This window comes from Xenopus laevis, chromosome 3L (genome assembly GCF_017654675.1).
Source record: "Xenopus laevis strain J_2021 chromosome 3L, Xenopus_laevis_v10.1, whole genome shotgun sequence".
Classification (NCBI taxonomy): domain Eukaryota; kingdom Metazoa; phylum Chordata; class Amphibia; order Anura; family Pipidae; genus Xenopus; species Xenopus laevis.
Window position 1 is genome coordinate 109,485,679 of NC_054375.1, and position 19,669 is coordinate 109,505,347.

The 19,669-nt window shown below is 38.3% G+C and overlaps 1 protein-coding gene across 1 annotated transcript in view; it reads right to left on the reverse strand.

Moving 5' to 3' along the window:
• Positions 1–18,252, reverse strand: part of fbn1.L (fibrillin 1 L homeolog) — a 130,362-nt gene extending 112,110 nt beyond the window's left edge. Inside the window, exons 1-2 of the mRNA XM_018253093.2 lie at positions 18,023–18,252; positions 17,637–17,917 (exon numbers count right to left, since the gene is read on the reverse strand). Coding sequence (XP_018108582.1) covers positions 17,637–17,824 — 188 coding nt within the window. The 5' untranslated portion in view covers positions 17,825–17,917; positions 18,023–18,252. The remainder of the gene's footprint in view (positions 1–17,636; positions 17,918–18,022) is intronic.
• Between the last annotated feature and the right edge of the window lie 1,417 nt (positions 18,253–19,669).

Here is a 19,669-nt window from a genome sequence, read left to right on the forward strand (position 1 = left end):
TGGACAGCAGGTGGGTAATAGACAGTAACAAATGTCCTAAATTGCACCAGTGCAGTTACTCATACCAGTACTGCTTTATCTCAGTAGCACAAGGGAATTGAAAACCCAAACACTGTCTGAAACTTTTTAGAATTACTGATGTGACACTAAGAAATACTATAGACAAACAATACTTCACTTCTGAAGAAACGTAGTAGGCCTGCCAAAATACTGTACACTGTTTGCAAAACCAGTGAGGCACAACAGCTTTTAGCAAGAAAAGTAAATCTTTGCACTGTAAGGGCTATGGCACACAAGGATTTTTGATCACCACCATTTTCTCAGCAAGAACTAAAGCAGTCAAAATACCCTTATTTGCTTGTCACTATTTCCTATGCCATGGGAAATGCCTCTGGCTATGGCATGCTCCTGCCAGTGTCAGCCATATGCAAGCGTTTCCTATGTTTTCCTTTGAGAAGTGGTGACTGGTAATTAAAGGGGTGGTTCACCTTTAAGGTAGCTTTCTTATGTTATAGAACGGCCAATTTTAAGCAACTTTTCAGTTGGTTTTCATTATTTATTTTTTATAGTTTTATAGTTATTTGCTTTTTTCTTCTGACTCTTTGCAGCTTTCAAATGGGCGTCGCTGACTCCCTTCTAAAAAACAAATGCTCTGTAAGGGTAGAACTCCACAAGTGTTTTTCGTCGGATTGACACCAGCAGACAAAACGCAATCGACAAGTCAGATGGAGTCGCACATGTCAAGATGTAATTGGACCGAATGAAAAGTCAGAGGTAACAACTACATGGTTCGACTGTCGGATGAAGATACTGCTTTCGGCGTCCACATCCGACAGTCGTATCGCGCCGGATGTAATGTAGTTTTTGCCTGAGACTTTTCATTCAGTCCAATTAGAATCTTGACGCCAGTGTCTCCATCCGACTTGTCGCGTGCGTTCTGTTGCCGGGCGTCAATCCGACAAAAAATGCTTGTGGAGTTCTACCCTAAGGCTACACATGTATTGTTATTGTTACTTTTTATTACCGACCCTTCTATTCAGGCCTCTCCTGTTCATAGTCTAGTCTCTTATTCAAATCAATGCATGGTTGCTAGGGTAATTTGGACCCTAGTTACCAGATTCGTTAAGATGCAAATTGAAGAGCTACTGAATAAAATGCTAAATAACTCAAAAACCTTCAATAATGAAAACAAACTGCAAATTGTCTCAGAATATCACTCTCTACATAATACTAAAATCTATCTCAAAGGCGAGTCCTTTAAGGACTTTTTTACTACCTCAATTCTCTCTGAGGGCCCTATGCATGTGTGCCATAGACCTGAATCTATTATCTAAAGCTTAATTTTACAAACAAAACACAGTTAATTAATAAACTTGACTACAATGTAATCTATAAGCATATGTTTTTATGTTAAGGCACAAAGATAAAAAGTAACTTTCAAAAGGGCAAGTTTGTTTGCTCAAAGCTTGACTATTGTTTTATATACAGAAATATTCATAACTAAGCGTACGTTTAAGTCTCATTTAAAAACAAAATATGAAGCGCTCACCAAATCACAAATCAGGTTTGTGTGCCCATGCCCTGAACCTTTCACTTGAAACAGTCGTTAAAATGTTTAATAACTAGGCTACCCACTGCTTGTGATCAGCACTGTACACAATATAAAATAAAATATTACCCTGCTTTAAATGATTGATTTTATCATCCTAGAATAACCAATCCCAATGCCCACATCATCCCTGTTGAGTTATTTGGATATGCAGCATAAATATATAAACATACATAGAAGTATATGTCAGTGTTACCCTTCCACATATGATTTTCTTTATGATACTGTAAGGGCACCCAGAAAACCAACTTCATTAACAGGCCACCATAATAGGTTTAAAAACCTGTCATTAATACAGCAAAAAAGAAGAAAACCAATGCTTGCGAAATCAAATGCACCACCTAGTACAAGAAGTATAAGACTCCACGATGTATTGGATCAAACTTTGATGATAGCCAATGCCAACCATTTTTATCTAGTAAATGTTCAACAACTTAGATGAAAGTTGTATGTATAGATGAAGGTTGTATATTGACCCCTTTTCACCATATGTTAAGCTGGCCTTAAGGTCCCCATAGACGTGACGATTCTTCTTGCCGAACGACCGATTTTAGGGAAGTCCGACAAATCCTTCGAAATTATCGTGTGGTTAGTGGGATTCGAACGATCATACATCTTACGATTTTTTGGCCGACATCTGTCAGGAAATTGATCGGCCAGGTCAAAAAATCTTTGTCGGACCCACTGCAATCTATCTATGTTTGCAGGGCCAAGCAGGCAGCTCCCCTTTGTTTTCCTGGCAAATTGGTCTTTTTAGTTGATGGTCAGTTCGTATGATCGTACGATCGTTCCGAGAAAATCGTGGTCTCCCGATGAGGATCGGATCTTTTAAAAATCTCAACATCTATGGCCAGCTATAGACAAAGAATCGATTGTACAAATCTTCATTAGTATGATTTTCAGACCGTGTGGGGAGTGTCCCGATATTTTTCGTACCATGGTGATCAGTCGTTCAGTCGATCGGACAGGTTAGAAGATGCTTGTCGGCTATCGATAATTTCTCTGCATGTATTGCCTATCTGATGATATCAGTGGGAAACTGAACAGCTTATGTCGGACATAACTTTCGCACGATTTCTGTTAGGGACTGAACATCGTCTGATCTATTCTTTTGCTACTTTATTTGATCTGAATGGTTAGTGGCAAGTCGGGAGATTGCACCGCACGATCATTGGTCCGATATTGAAGGTATATTTGCACATCTATGGCCAGCTTTAGACAGTATTACAAGAATGCCTGCTTCTTGCCAGTGAGATAGCATTCATTAATACTACATTTTTAACACCCATATTTAACAAAAGATTACTGAGCATGCATGCTTTACATTTTAGTGCTGCTTGTCATTTTTCCAATGTTATTTGGAAAATGTGGCTGTTTAAAAAAATTACAACTCTGTTTATATTCTTTATATAAACTGACAGAAAATACTTGAATCTGGTACGTAGCAATACATATTTCGGAAAGCCCTACTGCAGAACAGACTGGGATAGTTTACAGTTTACCCTATAAACAGTTAATAATGATTGTCTAATCCGTCCATGGAATCTCTTGAGATTCCTACATCTACTGTATCAAATAAACAGTTTAAGTACGTCAACACATAGCAGAAGAGTTGACTGTATGGCCAGCTGTTGCTGATTGTCATGGTTATTACTGAGACGAATGATAAAGTTGTTTTAGAAGAGAAAATAATGGTGTGTACTGATAAGGATAACATTTTAAATAGCTATAAAAAACGATGTATCCTTTTAAAAAAGGATTTTGAAAAACTCTCCCTCATCGTCATCTCAGTCTTAAAAGTTTGCAAAAAAGTAGCTGCAACACTTTAGTATGGTATTAGATCACTGATCAATTAATTAAACTAGTATAAGTGCCACTAAACATCCACACCATGCGAATGGCCACTGCCTGCTAGTCTCCCGTAAGGCAAGAAATACAGTAGATTCTGGTTCAGAAGGGAGGGTTTATGCATCACACTATAACCTCATGCTTTGCTATATGTTTATTCAATAGAAAAACTCCAATGTTAAGCTCCAATACCCCATAGCATACAATGTTTAACAGCTCTAAAAAAAATTGATACATTAAACTTGTTTTAGAAAAATGTGACATATAGGTTAAACCAAAAACAGTCTAATTTTATAGGCAATTATGAATAATATGTGGTGTTGGTGACACATTTTGCTAAAAATTAATATCATCTTTCAAAAAGCCCCTTTATTGGAGCTCCCTATAGTTGACTGGTCCTTGTACATACTTCAAATGAGGGGTGGGTGTTTCCTATTGGGCTCTGGCACAAGCACAGTAGCATGAGGGCAGCCAATCATAGCGCTGCAGTCACACAAGCAAAGACAGGCTTCAGTTCCCTATCAGGTCAGCCTAGCTGCTGATTGGTTCCTATCCTACAATGCAGTGTGCTGAGAGTTACCAGATCCACTGCACAGCCTGGGATAGGAGGCAGCAGCAAGTGGAACAAATGGGCAGGACTAGAAATTTTCAAGTAACCAGAAACACTACTTTTTAAAGCACATTCCTTCTATACTGTATCTAAAAGAGTTTAATGCACTGGCACATAATATGTCTCCTTTAAAAAAATATCAGGCCACAGGGAATCCCTCTGGATACCCTTGTTTGATACGTTGTAATTGTATGTTCAACTGCAGATTAGATAACTACATAACATTAATTTGTCCAACACAAGTACTATCTAATTCAAATGTAGTTATGGCAGAAAACACAAACCTCTTTACTAACTGGTGATTCTATCACAGAATGACACACTGAACAAAGTGATTCTCAATAAGCCTGTAGGTTAATTTCTCCTGCACCCTCATACTGATGGGCATTCTTAATACTGTGGCCTGTGCAAAGGACAGCACCTATAACTTTTCTGGTGCACATACCAGGACCTGGAGGTTTTCCGGATAAGGGATCTTTCTATAATTTAGATCTTCATACCTTAAGTCTACTACAAAAAATAATTTAAACATTAAATAAACCCAATAGGCTGGTTTTGCTTCCAATAAATATGAATTATATCTTAATTTGGTACAAGGTGAAAAAGTAAATAATTTTTAAAAATTTTAATTATTTGGATTAAATAGGGTCTATGGCATATGGCCTTCCCATAATTTGGAGCTTTCTGATAATGGGTTTCCAGATAATGTATTCCATACCTGTATAAGGCTTCTTATAAATGGACAGACCTTCCCATATCTTCTGTACACATAAAAATTAGTATTGCCACAAATTTATCATTGCTATATTTTCAAAAGCCTATTTTATGTTTACACAACTCACTAGGTGGTATTTCTTGTGCCATTAGGGCAATGGCGGTTTGCCTGGCACAATACTGTCAGAAACAATCATAGCAATCAAACTGCCCTTCAGCTGGCAGTTGTTTCCCACTATAGTGATTGAGACATTTCTGCTTATGGCTGATACATGCCTGGTATTGTTCAGAAACCATGACTGCCAAGTAATAACCACCTACTGGTGTCTGAAACAGGTAGGGCATATCCCACTGAAATGAACTGGGAAGTAAATGTTTTAATTGCATCAGTTCTGGTGGAGGGGCCATGGGGATCATTATACCCTGTGAACCATTGCCCCCAGAATGGCATCCAGGGAGTGGGGGGTCACCAACTTTGTAACTAGAATATCTGGTTCAGGGGTGTCCAACCTGTGGCCCGAGGGCCGCATGCGGCACAGGATGGATATGAATGTGGCCCAGCTTGAAAAACTCAATTACCGAGGAAACGTTATGTTGCAAAGGATATAGGAGATGGGGGAACTCTGCACATTGTCCAGTTAGTAATAATAATATAATAATAAGTCTATTTAATATCCAGGTGTCCCATATTCCAGTGTATAGCTCCATCTGGTTATCCAACTGGTATTGTAGGGTTTTTTTTCTTTACTTTTACAAATCAAAAGTGTTTGTGTGTTTCATATGTGGCCGCAGACAATTTTTGTTTTTCCAATGTGGCCCAGTGAAGCCAAAAATTATGGTTGATCCCAATGTTATTAATAGGGAAAAAACCTAAATACATAGGAAGGCCGGTATTTTTTTCCAGAAAAGTTGGCAGCCCTAGTACCAGCCCAAGGCAACCACAGCCCTTTAGCAGTAAAGATCTGTGTCTCCAAAGATGCCCCCCATCTTCTTTTCTGCTGATTCACTGCACATGCTCTGTGCTGCTGTCACTTACTGAGCTTAGGGACTGACTCATTATATACAGTACACATATAAATGTCACAATATAAGGATGATTAGTGATAAATACAGATAATTACTACATGGCAGCACAGAAACCAGTGCAATTAGCATCAGAATTTAATAATCAGCCCTGTTGCATCAGTTATATTATAGGCAAACCTCATTTTCTGCTGGATAATTTGTGACAACCCCTAAGCTTAGCTTCTCAACAGCTGCTCAGAGCCTACTGAGCATGTGAGTGTCACAGACACTTTCCAAGATGGTGACACCCTATAACAAGTTTGAAGTCCTGGATCATTGCTGCTATTGAGAAGCTGAAACTTTAGGCTGGCGCAATAAGTCCATTATATAAAATATGGTGTTTTTAGGCACATTATTTTTTATGGTTTAGTTCTCCTTTAAGGGGTTGCTAGAAAAACATTTACATGTTTCAGAATTAATAAGCATTGGTGACAGAGAGTATATTTGCTGGCAATAAAAATTATACGTAAGTCTTCCTATAATATTTTATAACCCCCCAATTTGCACCAAGAAGGCAAAAAATTATCTGTAATGTTGGGGACAAGGTGAGCAAAGAACATTAAAATGGAAGGAATGTATCAGAAAGAAAGTTTGTACAATAAAGGTGAGTTTTATAATCCAGTTTTTGCATGGTAAATATTTTGGTGTAAAACTGCACTTACTCAGTAAGAAGGGCAATTCAGAACCTGATTATTCGCATAAAGATAGTGAGAAAGAAGACGCAATGGAAGGAGCATTTTAGCATTCAGCACTGGAATCTTTTAATACTTACAGTTTTCTTCTGAAAACTGATAGTTAACATAGAAAATATAATCTTAAATTACATGAACTTGGATGTCTAGTGGGTGAAATTTAATCAGTATTTATAATTCCTTAGCTATTACAGAGCTGCATATGAGGCAGGCTTTCAGTACTATGATTTATCACTGAAAAACAATACATCTACAGAGGATAATACAATGAAATGGAAATTAAATTTAATTAACAGAAAAGTAAGAATCTATGTTTTCATAACATAACCTGCACTCACATACATCTTCAACTTCTTCGTGGTCAGCTATTGCGTTGAACTCCCAACCCTAATAAAATAATACACTGTTTCACATAATTTCTCTGCACCAAGGGGATATGACTGAGAACACAACAATGCCAAGTTATTTGTTCCATGTAATGTTATAGAGACCTCCCAATTTCACTGGTTGTATTTAGGTTATCCGAGGATAAAAGGGAAGTCCTTCTACTTCTATATGATATTCTCTGTGAACAGTAATGGACTATTATTTGCAAGATTAATTGGAAATAGCAAAAAGCCTTTAAATGTGCTCTATAAATTCTGGTTCAAAATTAGACTAATAAACTGAATATTTGGTGAAGGCATGCTTCATCTATAGTTTGAATAAAAAAAACAAAAATAAATGTTCAAAACCCACCAACTTAACATATTAAAAGTCTTATGCAACCATAAGGTGGAGAATAATTATACAGTACATAACTCATTATCTTACATTAGCAGTGCAGTGCAGTTTTGGTCTCCAGTGCTTAAAAGAGCAAAATCCAAAGAAGAGCAACTAAGCTGATACAGCATATGGAAGGTCTCGATTATGAAGAAAGTTTGGCCACGCTGAGAAACTGGAGAATAGGTGTTTAAAGGAACAGTAACACCAAAAAATTAAGGTGTTTTAAACTAATGAAAATATCATGTATTGTTGCCCTGCACTGGTAAAACTGATGTGGTTGCTTCAGAAACACTACTATATAGTTTATATATATATAGTTTATATAAATATGCTGCTGAGTAGCAATGGCTACATTGAAAAAAGGCTATATGACACAGGTTAAATAGTGAATAACAGATAACACCATTATGTTCTACAGATCTGCTATCTGCTGTGTAACCTGAGCCTTTTCTCCTTTGAATAACTGCCCCCATGGCTACACAGCAGCTTATTTATATAAACAATAGTAGTGTTTCTGAAGCAAACACAGCAGTTTTACTAGTGCAGGGCAACACTGCATTATATTTTTATTACTTTAAAACAATTACATTTTTTGATGTTACTGGTTCTATGGGCTATGTTAACTATATAATACACAAAAGCCATGAATATCTTATAAATGATATCCTTATAAACGGTGAGTTTTGATGTCATCAGTTATAAATGGTGAGTTCTGATGTCATTTCTGTCACATGGCTCTTATGTATTATGAAACTTGTGTATTATAATAAATAAAGTACCCCTAGTTGCAAATTATGAGGATATTAGAAGTTACCTCAGAGTTCCATGACCTGTATAAGAACACTCGGCCTTCGGCCTCGTGTTTTTATATGGTCATGAAACTCCTCGGTAACTTATAATATCCTTATATTTTACAAGAGGGGGTACTTTATTCACTATATAATACACAAGAGCCAAGAATAACCTGTAAATGATATCCTTATAAGCAGTGCTTAGTGATGTCATTGGTTATAATCTCTTCTGTCACATGACTCACTGAAACTTGTGTATTTTAATAAATAAAGAATCCCCTGTTGCAAAATATGAGGATATTAGATGTCACCTTGGAGTTCTATGACCTGTATTAAAGGAACAGTAACACCAAAAACTTAAGGTGTTTTAAAAGAATAACAATATAATGTAGTGTTGCCCTATATTAGTAAAAATGGTGTATTTGCTGGAGAAACTCTACATAAACAAGCTGTTGTGTGGCATTGGGGGCAGCCATTCAAAGCTGAAAAAGGAGAATAGGCACAGGATAAACAGCAGATAACAGATAAGCTCTGTAGTATACAATGGAATTCTTCAAAACATATCTGTTGTCTACTGTGTATCCTGCACTTGAATGGCTGACCCCATAGCTACACAGCAGCTTGTTTATATAAACTATAGTTGTGTTTCTGAAGCAAACACACCAGTTTAACCAGTGCAGGACAACAATACATTATATTGTCATTATATTAAAACACTTTACATTTTTGGAGTTCCTTTAAAAAACTCGGCCTTTGGCCTCGTGACTTTATATGGTCATGGAACTCCTCGGTAACTTATAATATCCTTATTATATTTTACAAGAGGGAGTACTTTATTCACTGGTCACCACATCATAGCCTCGCCCACATGATGTAGAATGCCCTGCCTGCAACATCACTGACCCGGCCCTATAACATTATGACCCCGCCCACTGCCTGGATTATAAAACGGACAACTGGTCATACCCGCACCAACACGTCATGGCCCACCCCTCCCCCCACTATATCACAGTCTAGCTTTGTCGGGGGGAAAGGTGGCAACCCTAGGGTTAATTGATAATTTAAGTTTAAGATAGAATGTCAGAAAGATGATAGACAGACAGACAGACAGACAGACAGACAGACAGACAGATAGATAGATAGATAGATAGATAGATAGATCGATAGATCGATAGTTAGATTGATCGATGTATGTGGGGGTCCTTGGGTAAGTTGTGGGCTATAAATATATCTTGGAGGGCCACAGCTGGCCCATAGGCCTCCAGCTGGAAAGTACTTTGTTTAGTTTATGGTTGAAAAAAATAATTAAATAAATGTGTTTTTAGAGGCCTAGTAGTTTTGGCACTACCACTTTTATTGCTCCCATATATGTTAATGCTTCCTTTGTACTAAACCCTAATTTCATCAAACACAAATACAATTATTACAAAATGCAAATTATTAGTGAGTGCCAACATCACAGAAACAAATCATACACAAAGTTTGTTAAGCCCTAACAACGACTCCTTCCTTGCTTTAAAAGGAGCTTTGTACCAAATGAGTCATTCTAGCAACTATCACTAAGAACAGTGAGCACAATTAGCCCTCTCATGAGAACAATGTCCAACTGGCGTCTCTGCAGAAAACATGTCCGCTACGTCTGCAACAGAGAAGGAAATCACATTCCAAATCTGTACAATTAATATATCTAGCCACAGTTTATTAAAAACTGACACAGTGTCAGTAGTAAATTGAGAGCTGTTTGCCTCCCATTGAATATACAACAGGCCAATAAAGCATGGAAGCCATATGGAATATAAGCAAACATGAATTACTACATGAATCAGTCAATGAACCAGCTACATCTTCCAATAACAACTGTACAGAACTAAGATGTTTCCTCCTCCAGTGAGAAAATGATTTATGAATCCTTGTTCAAGCAAACAATTAAAAATTATTTTTATTTTTTTTTAATCGCATCCTGTGTATACAAAAGGAAACATAAAAATAATATAAACAAAAAATTGTAATTCTAAATAATATAAAATATGCCTCTACAAAAAAACAGAACCAAAACAAATCATTTTATTCACTTACTAATCAATAATTATGCATAACAGTAGTGCCATTCTCAGAGTATTTATATTGTAAACGCTACTGATTTACTCAGAATGTAAGGTCCTGTTTGTCAATTTCTGTTGTCAATTTCAAGGACAAGCAAAGACTGAAATAAATAAGCAAGACCAGCCTATTTGGTTTATTTAATGTTTACATGATTTTCTTGTAGTCTTAAGGTATGAAGGTCCAAATTACAGAAAGATCCCTTATCAAGAAAACCTCAGGTACCGAGCATTCTGAATAACAGGCCCCATACCTGTATTTTTATGTAGTTTGTATGTTTAATGTATATACCCTTTTTATTGTCTAGCACAACAACATATGTTGGCGCATGATAATATAATGATGATAATATTCAACACTCTTATTTCTGCCCAACTTTTCAAATTAATGTAGGTGATAAAAAGGGGATCTCAACACAAAAATGAAAATTAACTTATAAAGTGTAAAGAACAATTTACAGTCTTTTGGTTCAACTGATAATCCTAGAGCTAAGTGAATCGAATAGACATTCTTGGGCTTCAAAGAGAGCTGTCAAGCTGAAGCTTACCTAGCAGTATAAAATTGCAAATATCTTATGAACCACTAAAAATGACAAAACAACTTTAAATTGCAAAACTGCTCAGAGAAGTACTCTGAATAAGTTTATGTCTAGTTTAATAATTACCATTTTTGAAACCTCTGAGTAGAGTAAGTAATGAGAGCACCTTGGGTTCCATCTACTGGTTATCACAATATATAGCAACTAAAAAGTGACAAACATGTAGGCAGCTTCTGTGTCCAAAAAAATAGAAAAGGTAAAGGTGTGACTTACAGAATATTTAATTCTGTACATATATGTGTGTATTTTAATTATATTTGTAGAATTGAGTTTAATTTGCATTAATAACTGTCTTGCCAGTGCCACACATATCTACGGTAGTTTTCAAGTCCCCTTGCAAGAGGTGTGGCCTAGTATCCAGTGCATGTGTCCTGATACCACTGTATTCTGCCAAACGTCAAACCTTCATTGATGGTACAAAGGTAGTTATATTTGTGCACACGTGACATTTCTCTGTATACTGATGTGTATAAACCTGTATGGAAGGCAGATAACTCAACGCAAGGTTATTGCAATGGCCATCTCCCTAATGACTATAGCACCAAGGTTAAACCATGGAAGCTAGGGTGTGTTCTGGGCAGTCTTTCTTCTATATAAACCCTGATGGTAAATGCTTTGTCTTGTGGCTTGACTGAATTTTTCTAATGATGCCTAAATGAATTAGAATGATTTCATATGGGTAGACAGTATTGCAGCCTCATTTTAATTGCACTGAATTATGGACCACGCCCCCCACCCCATTTTTTTAAAACAAATATTATTATAGAGCAACTCCACATTTGTGTGTTTGCATATACTATATTGTATTGGGGTGTATTCTTATTTTTCATGAAAAATCATGTCAGTCAGCAGCTTTAAATAAGGTAAGAATGTCTAGTATTATATAATATAAATCCTCGTTTAAAAAGCCACTCAGCAAAGACTTGGAACAGGTACAGGAATCTGAGTTAAAGGCTTGCTCGCAGGGGATGAAAGCGATGAGATTCTGAAACCAAAGTCACCAAGAAATACTTCCCAAAGTATTTTTGGATGGTTTAGATGAATATTAAACTGCTACTTATCTGAGGGGAAGCCGATGAGAGTATTTTTTACCAAATACAAGTGGAAACAAAAGCAAACATTGCATTTATGTTGTCGGCACAAACACACTGACTGTTCAATGAGGGTATCCAGACTCAGAGTGGGGCCCCTTGGATATAAAATGCCTTTGGTAAAAACACAAATTTTGTTTTACTATTATATTATGTAATGAATGGTGAGCATCCCACCAAAAATATTGGTCGGCTCATTGATCGAACTGGATGGAAAATTTTGCCTTTGAAGGCACCCAAACATCGTCCATTGTTTGTGCTGAATCGTCAGATATAGGTAGAATTCCATTGTTTCTACCAGTATATCTGACGATTCAGCTCTACATGTGTGTATTGAAACAAAAGATCTTTCTTGGAAAGATCTTTTCCAAGAAAGATCGTAATTGTTACATCTATGGCCACCTTTACTTTAGTAGGTTGAGACGCCAACAAACTGATAAGCTTATATAATACCATCTACCGGCAGAATATGACAGAGCTGCAAATGTGCACTTTTCACTCATCTGCTTGGCTTATTTTTCCTTAGGATGAGTGGTTTCAGGCACTTTCAGTTCCCCACCTTGACCCACCACTTTTTATGGCAGTAACTGTATCTTTAAATTTACTATGTGGTCATGAGAGCTTAGCAGTATAAGATAAATGATATATGAGAACCACTTTTCTGACGTAAAGTATTATGGCACTGCACAACTTAGCAAACATGGGCCTAGATTCATATTTGCCCTTCTCTCAACCCTATCAAGGCATGAAAAATGGCTAGCATATCAAAAGGATTTATTTGAATGCCAGTATTTAGCTGCAGTTTACAGGGTGCCACACATAGCATAATTGAGCCCACAGGCACCAAAGAAGTTGAAGTCAATGTTTGAGAGCCTCTTTGATAACAGACCGAATAGGAAAAACCATTCAAAATTCATTACCCAGAGGATGCAGTATATGTCAAAGAGCATTATACCTCTTAACTCCTTAATACTTTATAATATGTTAGGCTTATGCTTCTAAAAAGCACAGGGAAATATGTTCTCTTCTTAAAATAATTCACAAGACGTTTATTATCTGTTACCAAAGATTTGCACATAGCTAACATTTTTTGGCATGAACGCGAGTCCTGCTATTTATTAACCATATTCTGTTATTAGGAGGAGAATTCTCAGCGTGCTCCTTGCTACACTGTGAATGCAATTTCCATAAATCAGAGCGCACAGGGCACCGCCATATTCTAGCAGTCATATGTAACCACAGGCATCCATTAGGACTGGTCCAGGAGCATTTATTAGGTGGTAAGATATTGATGGCATTTATTAGGTGGTAAGGGGGTTATATATAGGCTGTATGGAGACTATTTGGTCCCACCTCACAGCATTTTGGTACAAAAGATTACTTTTTTACATATGATTAAGAAGTACTAGTGCCTTTATTTTACATGCTCAGTCACATAATCTTTATTGGCTCTGTGGCAAGAATGCTTGAAAGAACCCTTGAAAATGGTACAAAGATACAGCCATTATCCCGGCATATCAAAGCATGGGTGACAGGAGGATAAAGTGACTATCCACCACAAAATGGCAGGAATAAGGGGCCGGAAAATGAAGTGTCTAAGCCACCACTTATGGCAGAGCATAACGGACAGGAGGTAATAGAGTCTATCCTAATTAAAAAGATATTGACAATGACAATGTATGAGTGACAGAAATGACTAACCTATCAGATAACACAGGGTATGAGTGACACCACATATGAGAAAATATGAGTGACAGTAGTAGATAATAATTATCCCACCACATATGAAAGGGCCACAAGTGAGAGGACTATTCAACACTATAGTAAAATGCACATGTTACAGAAAGATACACCATATAACAAAATGACATATGATAGGGTATAAGTGATAAGAACGTACAACATATAAAAGGGAATGAGGGACAGGAGAATAGATGTCTATTCCACCATCCATGACAGCGCAAAAAATATAGTAAATATTCCAGCACATATGACAGGGAATGAGAGAAAGTGGAATACAGTGACTATCCTACTATATATGACAGGGTATGAGTGCTGAGAGGGTACAGTGACTATTCACACCACATATGACAAAGGATAAGTGGATGCAACTCCATATTATTGGGAAACATTATACAGGTATGGGACCTGTTATTCAGAATGCTCTGGACCTGGAGTTTTCCGGATAATGGATCTTTCTGCAATTTGGATCTCCATACTTTAAATCTACTAGAAGATAATGTAACATTAATTAAACCAATCAGGTTGGTTTTGCCTTCAATGAGGATTATTTATAATTTAGTTTGGATCAAGTACAAGGTACTGTGAAAAACTTGGATTATTTCATTACAATGGAGTAATTTGGAGCTTTCTGGATAATGTGTTTCCAGATAACTAATCCCATACCTGTATATAAATACCTGTTTAGTAAAACCTATCACAGTCCCATTCATCTACTCCAGCTTCAATAGCCCTCCAATTCCAAATACGTAGGACATATAACTTTATTTTACACACATAGAAGCTGGCAAAAGCACTTTATATGCAATTACCTTCCACTTTGTTCCTTTATACGGGCAACACATTGTGAGGGCACAACATTATTCCTTGTATTTATTAAAAAAATATGAATGGAAGCTGCCATATTAGTTGCAGTAAAGGGTCATTCATGACTACAATGTGCAAAATTTCAGACACCTGTTGACAGTTTTTTACCCACAAGGCAGCATTCTGTCCTATAATTTCACTGTAATTGTGGTTGCAAGGGGGGAGATTCACATATGTGAAGTGCAGTTGGACACATTTTGATACTTCATGCACAGTTGTTTAAGTCAGGATTGCAACATTTCCCCACAACTACTCTGTGTTTATTCAGCAGGCCACAATGGGAACCCTGGAGCTATCACCAAATTTCAGGTATAGCTCCAGGGTTCCCCAAAGTCAATAGTCAATATAAGTGTACAGAGTAGCCATGCTTTACGCATAAAAAAAATTCTGGAAAATTTAAGTGAAAAAATATGGAAATGGAAACCCCTATCATAAAAATTCTATATACTTAACTTTTGTACTTTAAAAGCTAATCTATAAAAACATATTTAACGTTTGCAATTGTTTTACACAGACACGATCTATTCTAGGGGCATGTTACAATAATACTTATATGTCCTTAAAATTGTTATTTTTTTTCTCCGGCACATCATAAAATACTGGCCATTAATGCACAGAAAGAAATGTATACTACTAACATTTACTATTCTACTTAGACACCAATAAGACAAAATAAGACAAAATTCACCATTTGCAACACATAAATAGCTTTAGCCAATAATCTAAATGAGTATTACATCGAATGTTGTACATAACTGAGACTTGTATTGTACGAATACTGAAAATGCATCTCTGAAGTGACTCATAGCTTTTAACGAAGCTGAGCTTTTCGCTGTGGGCTTTGATGTAATGTAGTTATAATACATGTCATAATCCCTTATTCCGTAAATCCCTGCAATAGCTAATCTAGGATATTAAAATAGGGATTAGATACTTTAAGGTGGTTATTTATCAAAGGTTGAGTGTTAGAGTTTTTTATACCTCGATTGAACTAGAATGAACTCACGACTCTAATGGTATCTTATTTTAAAAAAAACTTGAATGGGAAAAACACGATTCTGCGAGTCCCGAAAACTAGAAATTATAGAATCATTTGAGTTTTCGGGCAAAACTCTCTGAAACAACCTTGAACATCAAGAAGGCTGTTGGCATCTTCAAATGGTTCAAGGGACCTCTGCCGTTGACTCCTACGTGACCTCGACATGTTTTAGGTGGTGTATTTTCGGATTTAAGATATTTTCAGGGTTGGGGTATAATAAATCTTTAGATATTCAAGTTTTTACATTAAAAAAAAAACTCAAAAAATTTCAAATGTGAGTTTTGACCAAAAAATACAACTCGAAAATTAAAATTTTTGTGGAAAACACAACTCGAACCTTAATAAATCTGCCCCTAAATGTTGGGTGGTATGGAACAATTTTTTTTTAAACTGAAATGTTTTATTGATTTTCCAAAGAAAAATTCAACACGATATTGCCTGAGTTCCATAACAGAAAAGCATAGGATATCATAAAGTGGTATGGAACAAGTTTTATGACAATTAAACGTTTCCACTTAATTAAAACAATGAAGAATTTTGACCATTCTTGTTAACCTCTTAAACATGTGCAGTTTGGCTACCATTTCATGGTAAGGTGTCACAGTAATAATTTTGATGTCGTTTTGGAGACAATGTACTATGTAATTCCTTAAAAAAAACATTAAAAACATTGTGTCAATACTTCTGCAGTAGTTTGGGGGAGACTAAGAATGCTCCTGCCAGCAAAGAAATCTTTTAGTTTGGGAGGATTACATAGGCCACATAATGCTACAGAGCTATTTGAAATGTTATTACACTAACAGGAAAAATATATAGTAAATGCTAATGTTGTGTGACAGTTTTATTCTGCAATGTAGTAATTCCAGTTTTATTTCCATTTATGGAGAAGAACATTATCTTTCTAGAGTCTAGACTATGTACTATCTGTTTGGAAATCTGTGAGAACTGGCAATAAAACTGATGTAAGGGTCTTACCCTGCTTTCAGGATCTCTACAGTCTATCATGTATATAATTCAGCATGAAAATTCCACTGTTTGCATAACACAAGGGGAACCACCCCAGTTATTGTAGCTGTGGAAACCCCAGACAGCAGAAACCCTGGCAGTCGTTTAAACATTCTGGATGCTGGTCTCTGCTGTAAACGGCTACGGACTTCTCATATACACAAGGCAGGGCGTTTGCTGTAAGCCTATTTTGAAGCTTTCTTTAGGGGTACAATCAGGGGTAATTTCTCTGGTGCCCACAGAGCACCAGTTGTATGCAGTGGGAATATGAAAATAGTCCTGTCCAATACAATTAGCTATTTTCTGAGAAGGATCTGCAACTTATATACTATGTGTATAGTAAGGCAGGAGCTGTCAGTAACTGTCCAGCCTGTGGTTGCCAGTTGTTATTGAACTATCAGCTGTCATGTCACAGAATGCTGGGAGCTGTACTACAGAAACAGCTGGAGAGCTGCAGATTGTATTATAAACTATGGCACTGCCACACCTGATATTTTTGCCCAGGGCCCTGCCACTAATAATTGCAGACTTGAACCCAGCCTGGCATTAAAATCAGACAAAGTAGGATATACCTGAATCCATCTCATTTACTTCTTAGGTTGTCAGTGGATACCAAGGGTTGTAGTTTACAACAACAACTGGATATAAATGTAACTGAATTTCTTTCATTTCTCCCTGCACACACCCGGCTTTACTTGTAGCATATAAATCCATAGGTTTGTGAAGGAGGGTGTACCTCTGCTGTGCCCCCTATAAACAACTCTGGGGCTTTATAATACGACAATAAAAACAGCGCAGGGACAGGGTGACCACCTTGACTTTCTGTCACTGACCTGACCAGCGAAAAGAATAGTCTGTGTTATTAATAGGGAGTAATAATAATGGTATTATACCCGGGTGCCACCCTGTCAGCCTTTACTTGCAAATGATTATAGGGGGGGAACTGGCATGATTCATTTATACAATATGTGCAAAAGAGCAGTTACCATAGCAACCAGATAGCTTCCTAATTAGTTGAACTGGCAACTAATTCCGAGTCCATGCCAGTACCTCCCGTGCCCACAGCCTGAGCTCTCAACTAGAGATAATGGCAGTGATTTACCCTTTGAGTACATCGTGCGCTGCGCCTGTGCCTCCGCCTCTCCTCTTGGCTCTGCTGGCTCTGGGCTCCTTGGCGCTATTAGCGGGCGGCGCATCTTTGTCGGCGGTGTGACTGGAGCTGACACACAGGAGCAACAGTGTCAATGCCCAGCAGCCCCACAGGCTCCCCAGCAGCGGCAGCGGCTTCATCCTCCTCCTCCTCCTCCTCGTGCAGCAGCTGACTGGCAGGAGCTCTCCCTCTGATCCACTCTCACTCCCTCAATCTGCAGCCTCCGACACGTCCTGTCCAAAAACAGAAAGAAGGTCAGCAAGTGAGACACGCCACTTTCCCCTACACTTCCCCCAATATAGAAGCTTCCAAGTGTGCAAAGTACATGAGCAACAGACCTGGGCTGTGAGAAGGTTGCACTGGCCGACCCCCGGGATAATATGTGCAGCAGCAGCAGCAGCAGCAACTTGAGGTGACTATGTAGCGAGCTCCGCGTTCAGCTAGTACCCGAGCATGGCATGTGGCCCTTGTGCTCCCACACAGATGCTATTTAGAATTTATACAACAAAGTGGCCGTTTGGGACAATACACAGGATCCAAAGCTGAGGGGACCAGTGGACCCGCCCATTCACATCCTACAAAAAGAGAGAGAGAGACTTGAGGCAAGGGGCTGCGGCTGCTCATTCCCAGGCAAAGGCTCAGCCTTTCTTGGCGGGACTAGGAGTGTGCGTGCTGCTCACATTCAGGCTCTGACACACCGTGACCTCCCCGCACTGGCCCGACCCTCACAGTCTCAGGTCCTTACCTGTTCTATTTCTGGCTCTTAACATTCAGCATCAGCTACTACATTGAGTATAAAACACTAGGCATGCACAGAAACACTAGGCATGCACTGAATCCACTATTTTGGATTCTGCCAAATCCATTGTGAAAGATTCGGCCGAATAGCCAGGGCCGGATTTACATAGAGGGCACCCCTAGGCCCACAGACGTTCGTCGCCCCTGTCCTTTCCCCTTTATTCGTGCAAATTTTCATCATCTGGACTGGAGCAATGGGGATCTTCGCACAGGAAATTTAAAAAATATTTGTACTTCCAACGCATCCCTAGTGTTTTTGAACCAATGTGGGTGTGGTTGGTAAGGTTGCCACCCGGCCGGTATTTTGCCGGCCTAGCCGGTAAAACACCTGCCAAGGCCGGGGCCAGTATTACAAATTTACCGGCAATGTAGCTGCCGGTAAATTTGTAATACCCTTAAAAAGAACCCCTCGGCCTATCCCCAATCCCCTGTAAACTTATCTTTTTCCTCCATTTTTGTCCTGGCCGTGCCGTGGCCCCGCCCCTTTTACACACAACCCCACCCCCCTTTGACGTCACACCCAAAACCTTTTTGTACCTGCCCCCCCACACGCAGGTAAAAAATCTAGCAAAAGATGGCAACCATAGTGGTTGGGCAGTATGCCGCCCCCCTAAAATCCTGCCAACCTAGGCCCGGGCCTAGGTGGCCTTTACACAAATACCGATCGGAATCCTGGGAAGGGGAAAACATTTTTTTACTTCCTTGTTTTGTAACAAAAAGTCAAGGGATTTCCCCTCCCCGTCCCTAAATTGCATATGCAAATTCGGTTCGGCCAGGCAGAAGGGTTTGTCTGAATCCTGCTGAAAAAGGGCAACTCCCGAACCGAATCCTGGATTCGGTGCATCCCTAAAAAACACATATGTGTTGCCAAGAGATAATAGTTGTGGTTGACTGACCTAGGGAATGTATAACTTCAAGTTTTGCAAGAAATGTGCTTTTTATTTATCTATAATGTGACCATGTGTTTATGGCTTAGCTGTGCCTGGTAGTAGGAAGGTTAGGAATCACATACATAAGCTTCAGTTTGGGGTCATATTTACCAAAGAAACTAGAGGTGAGTGAAATTCTGCCACTCACTGTTCATTTCTATGTAGGGTGCAGTTTTGAACCGAACAGTTTGGTTTTTCTAAGGCCTGTTCGGCTCTCAACTTTATGTTTGCTTTTCAGCCTTGTGAAACCCGAACAAT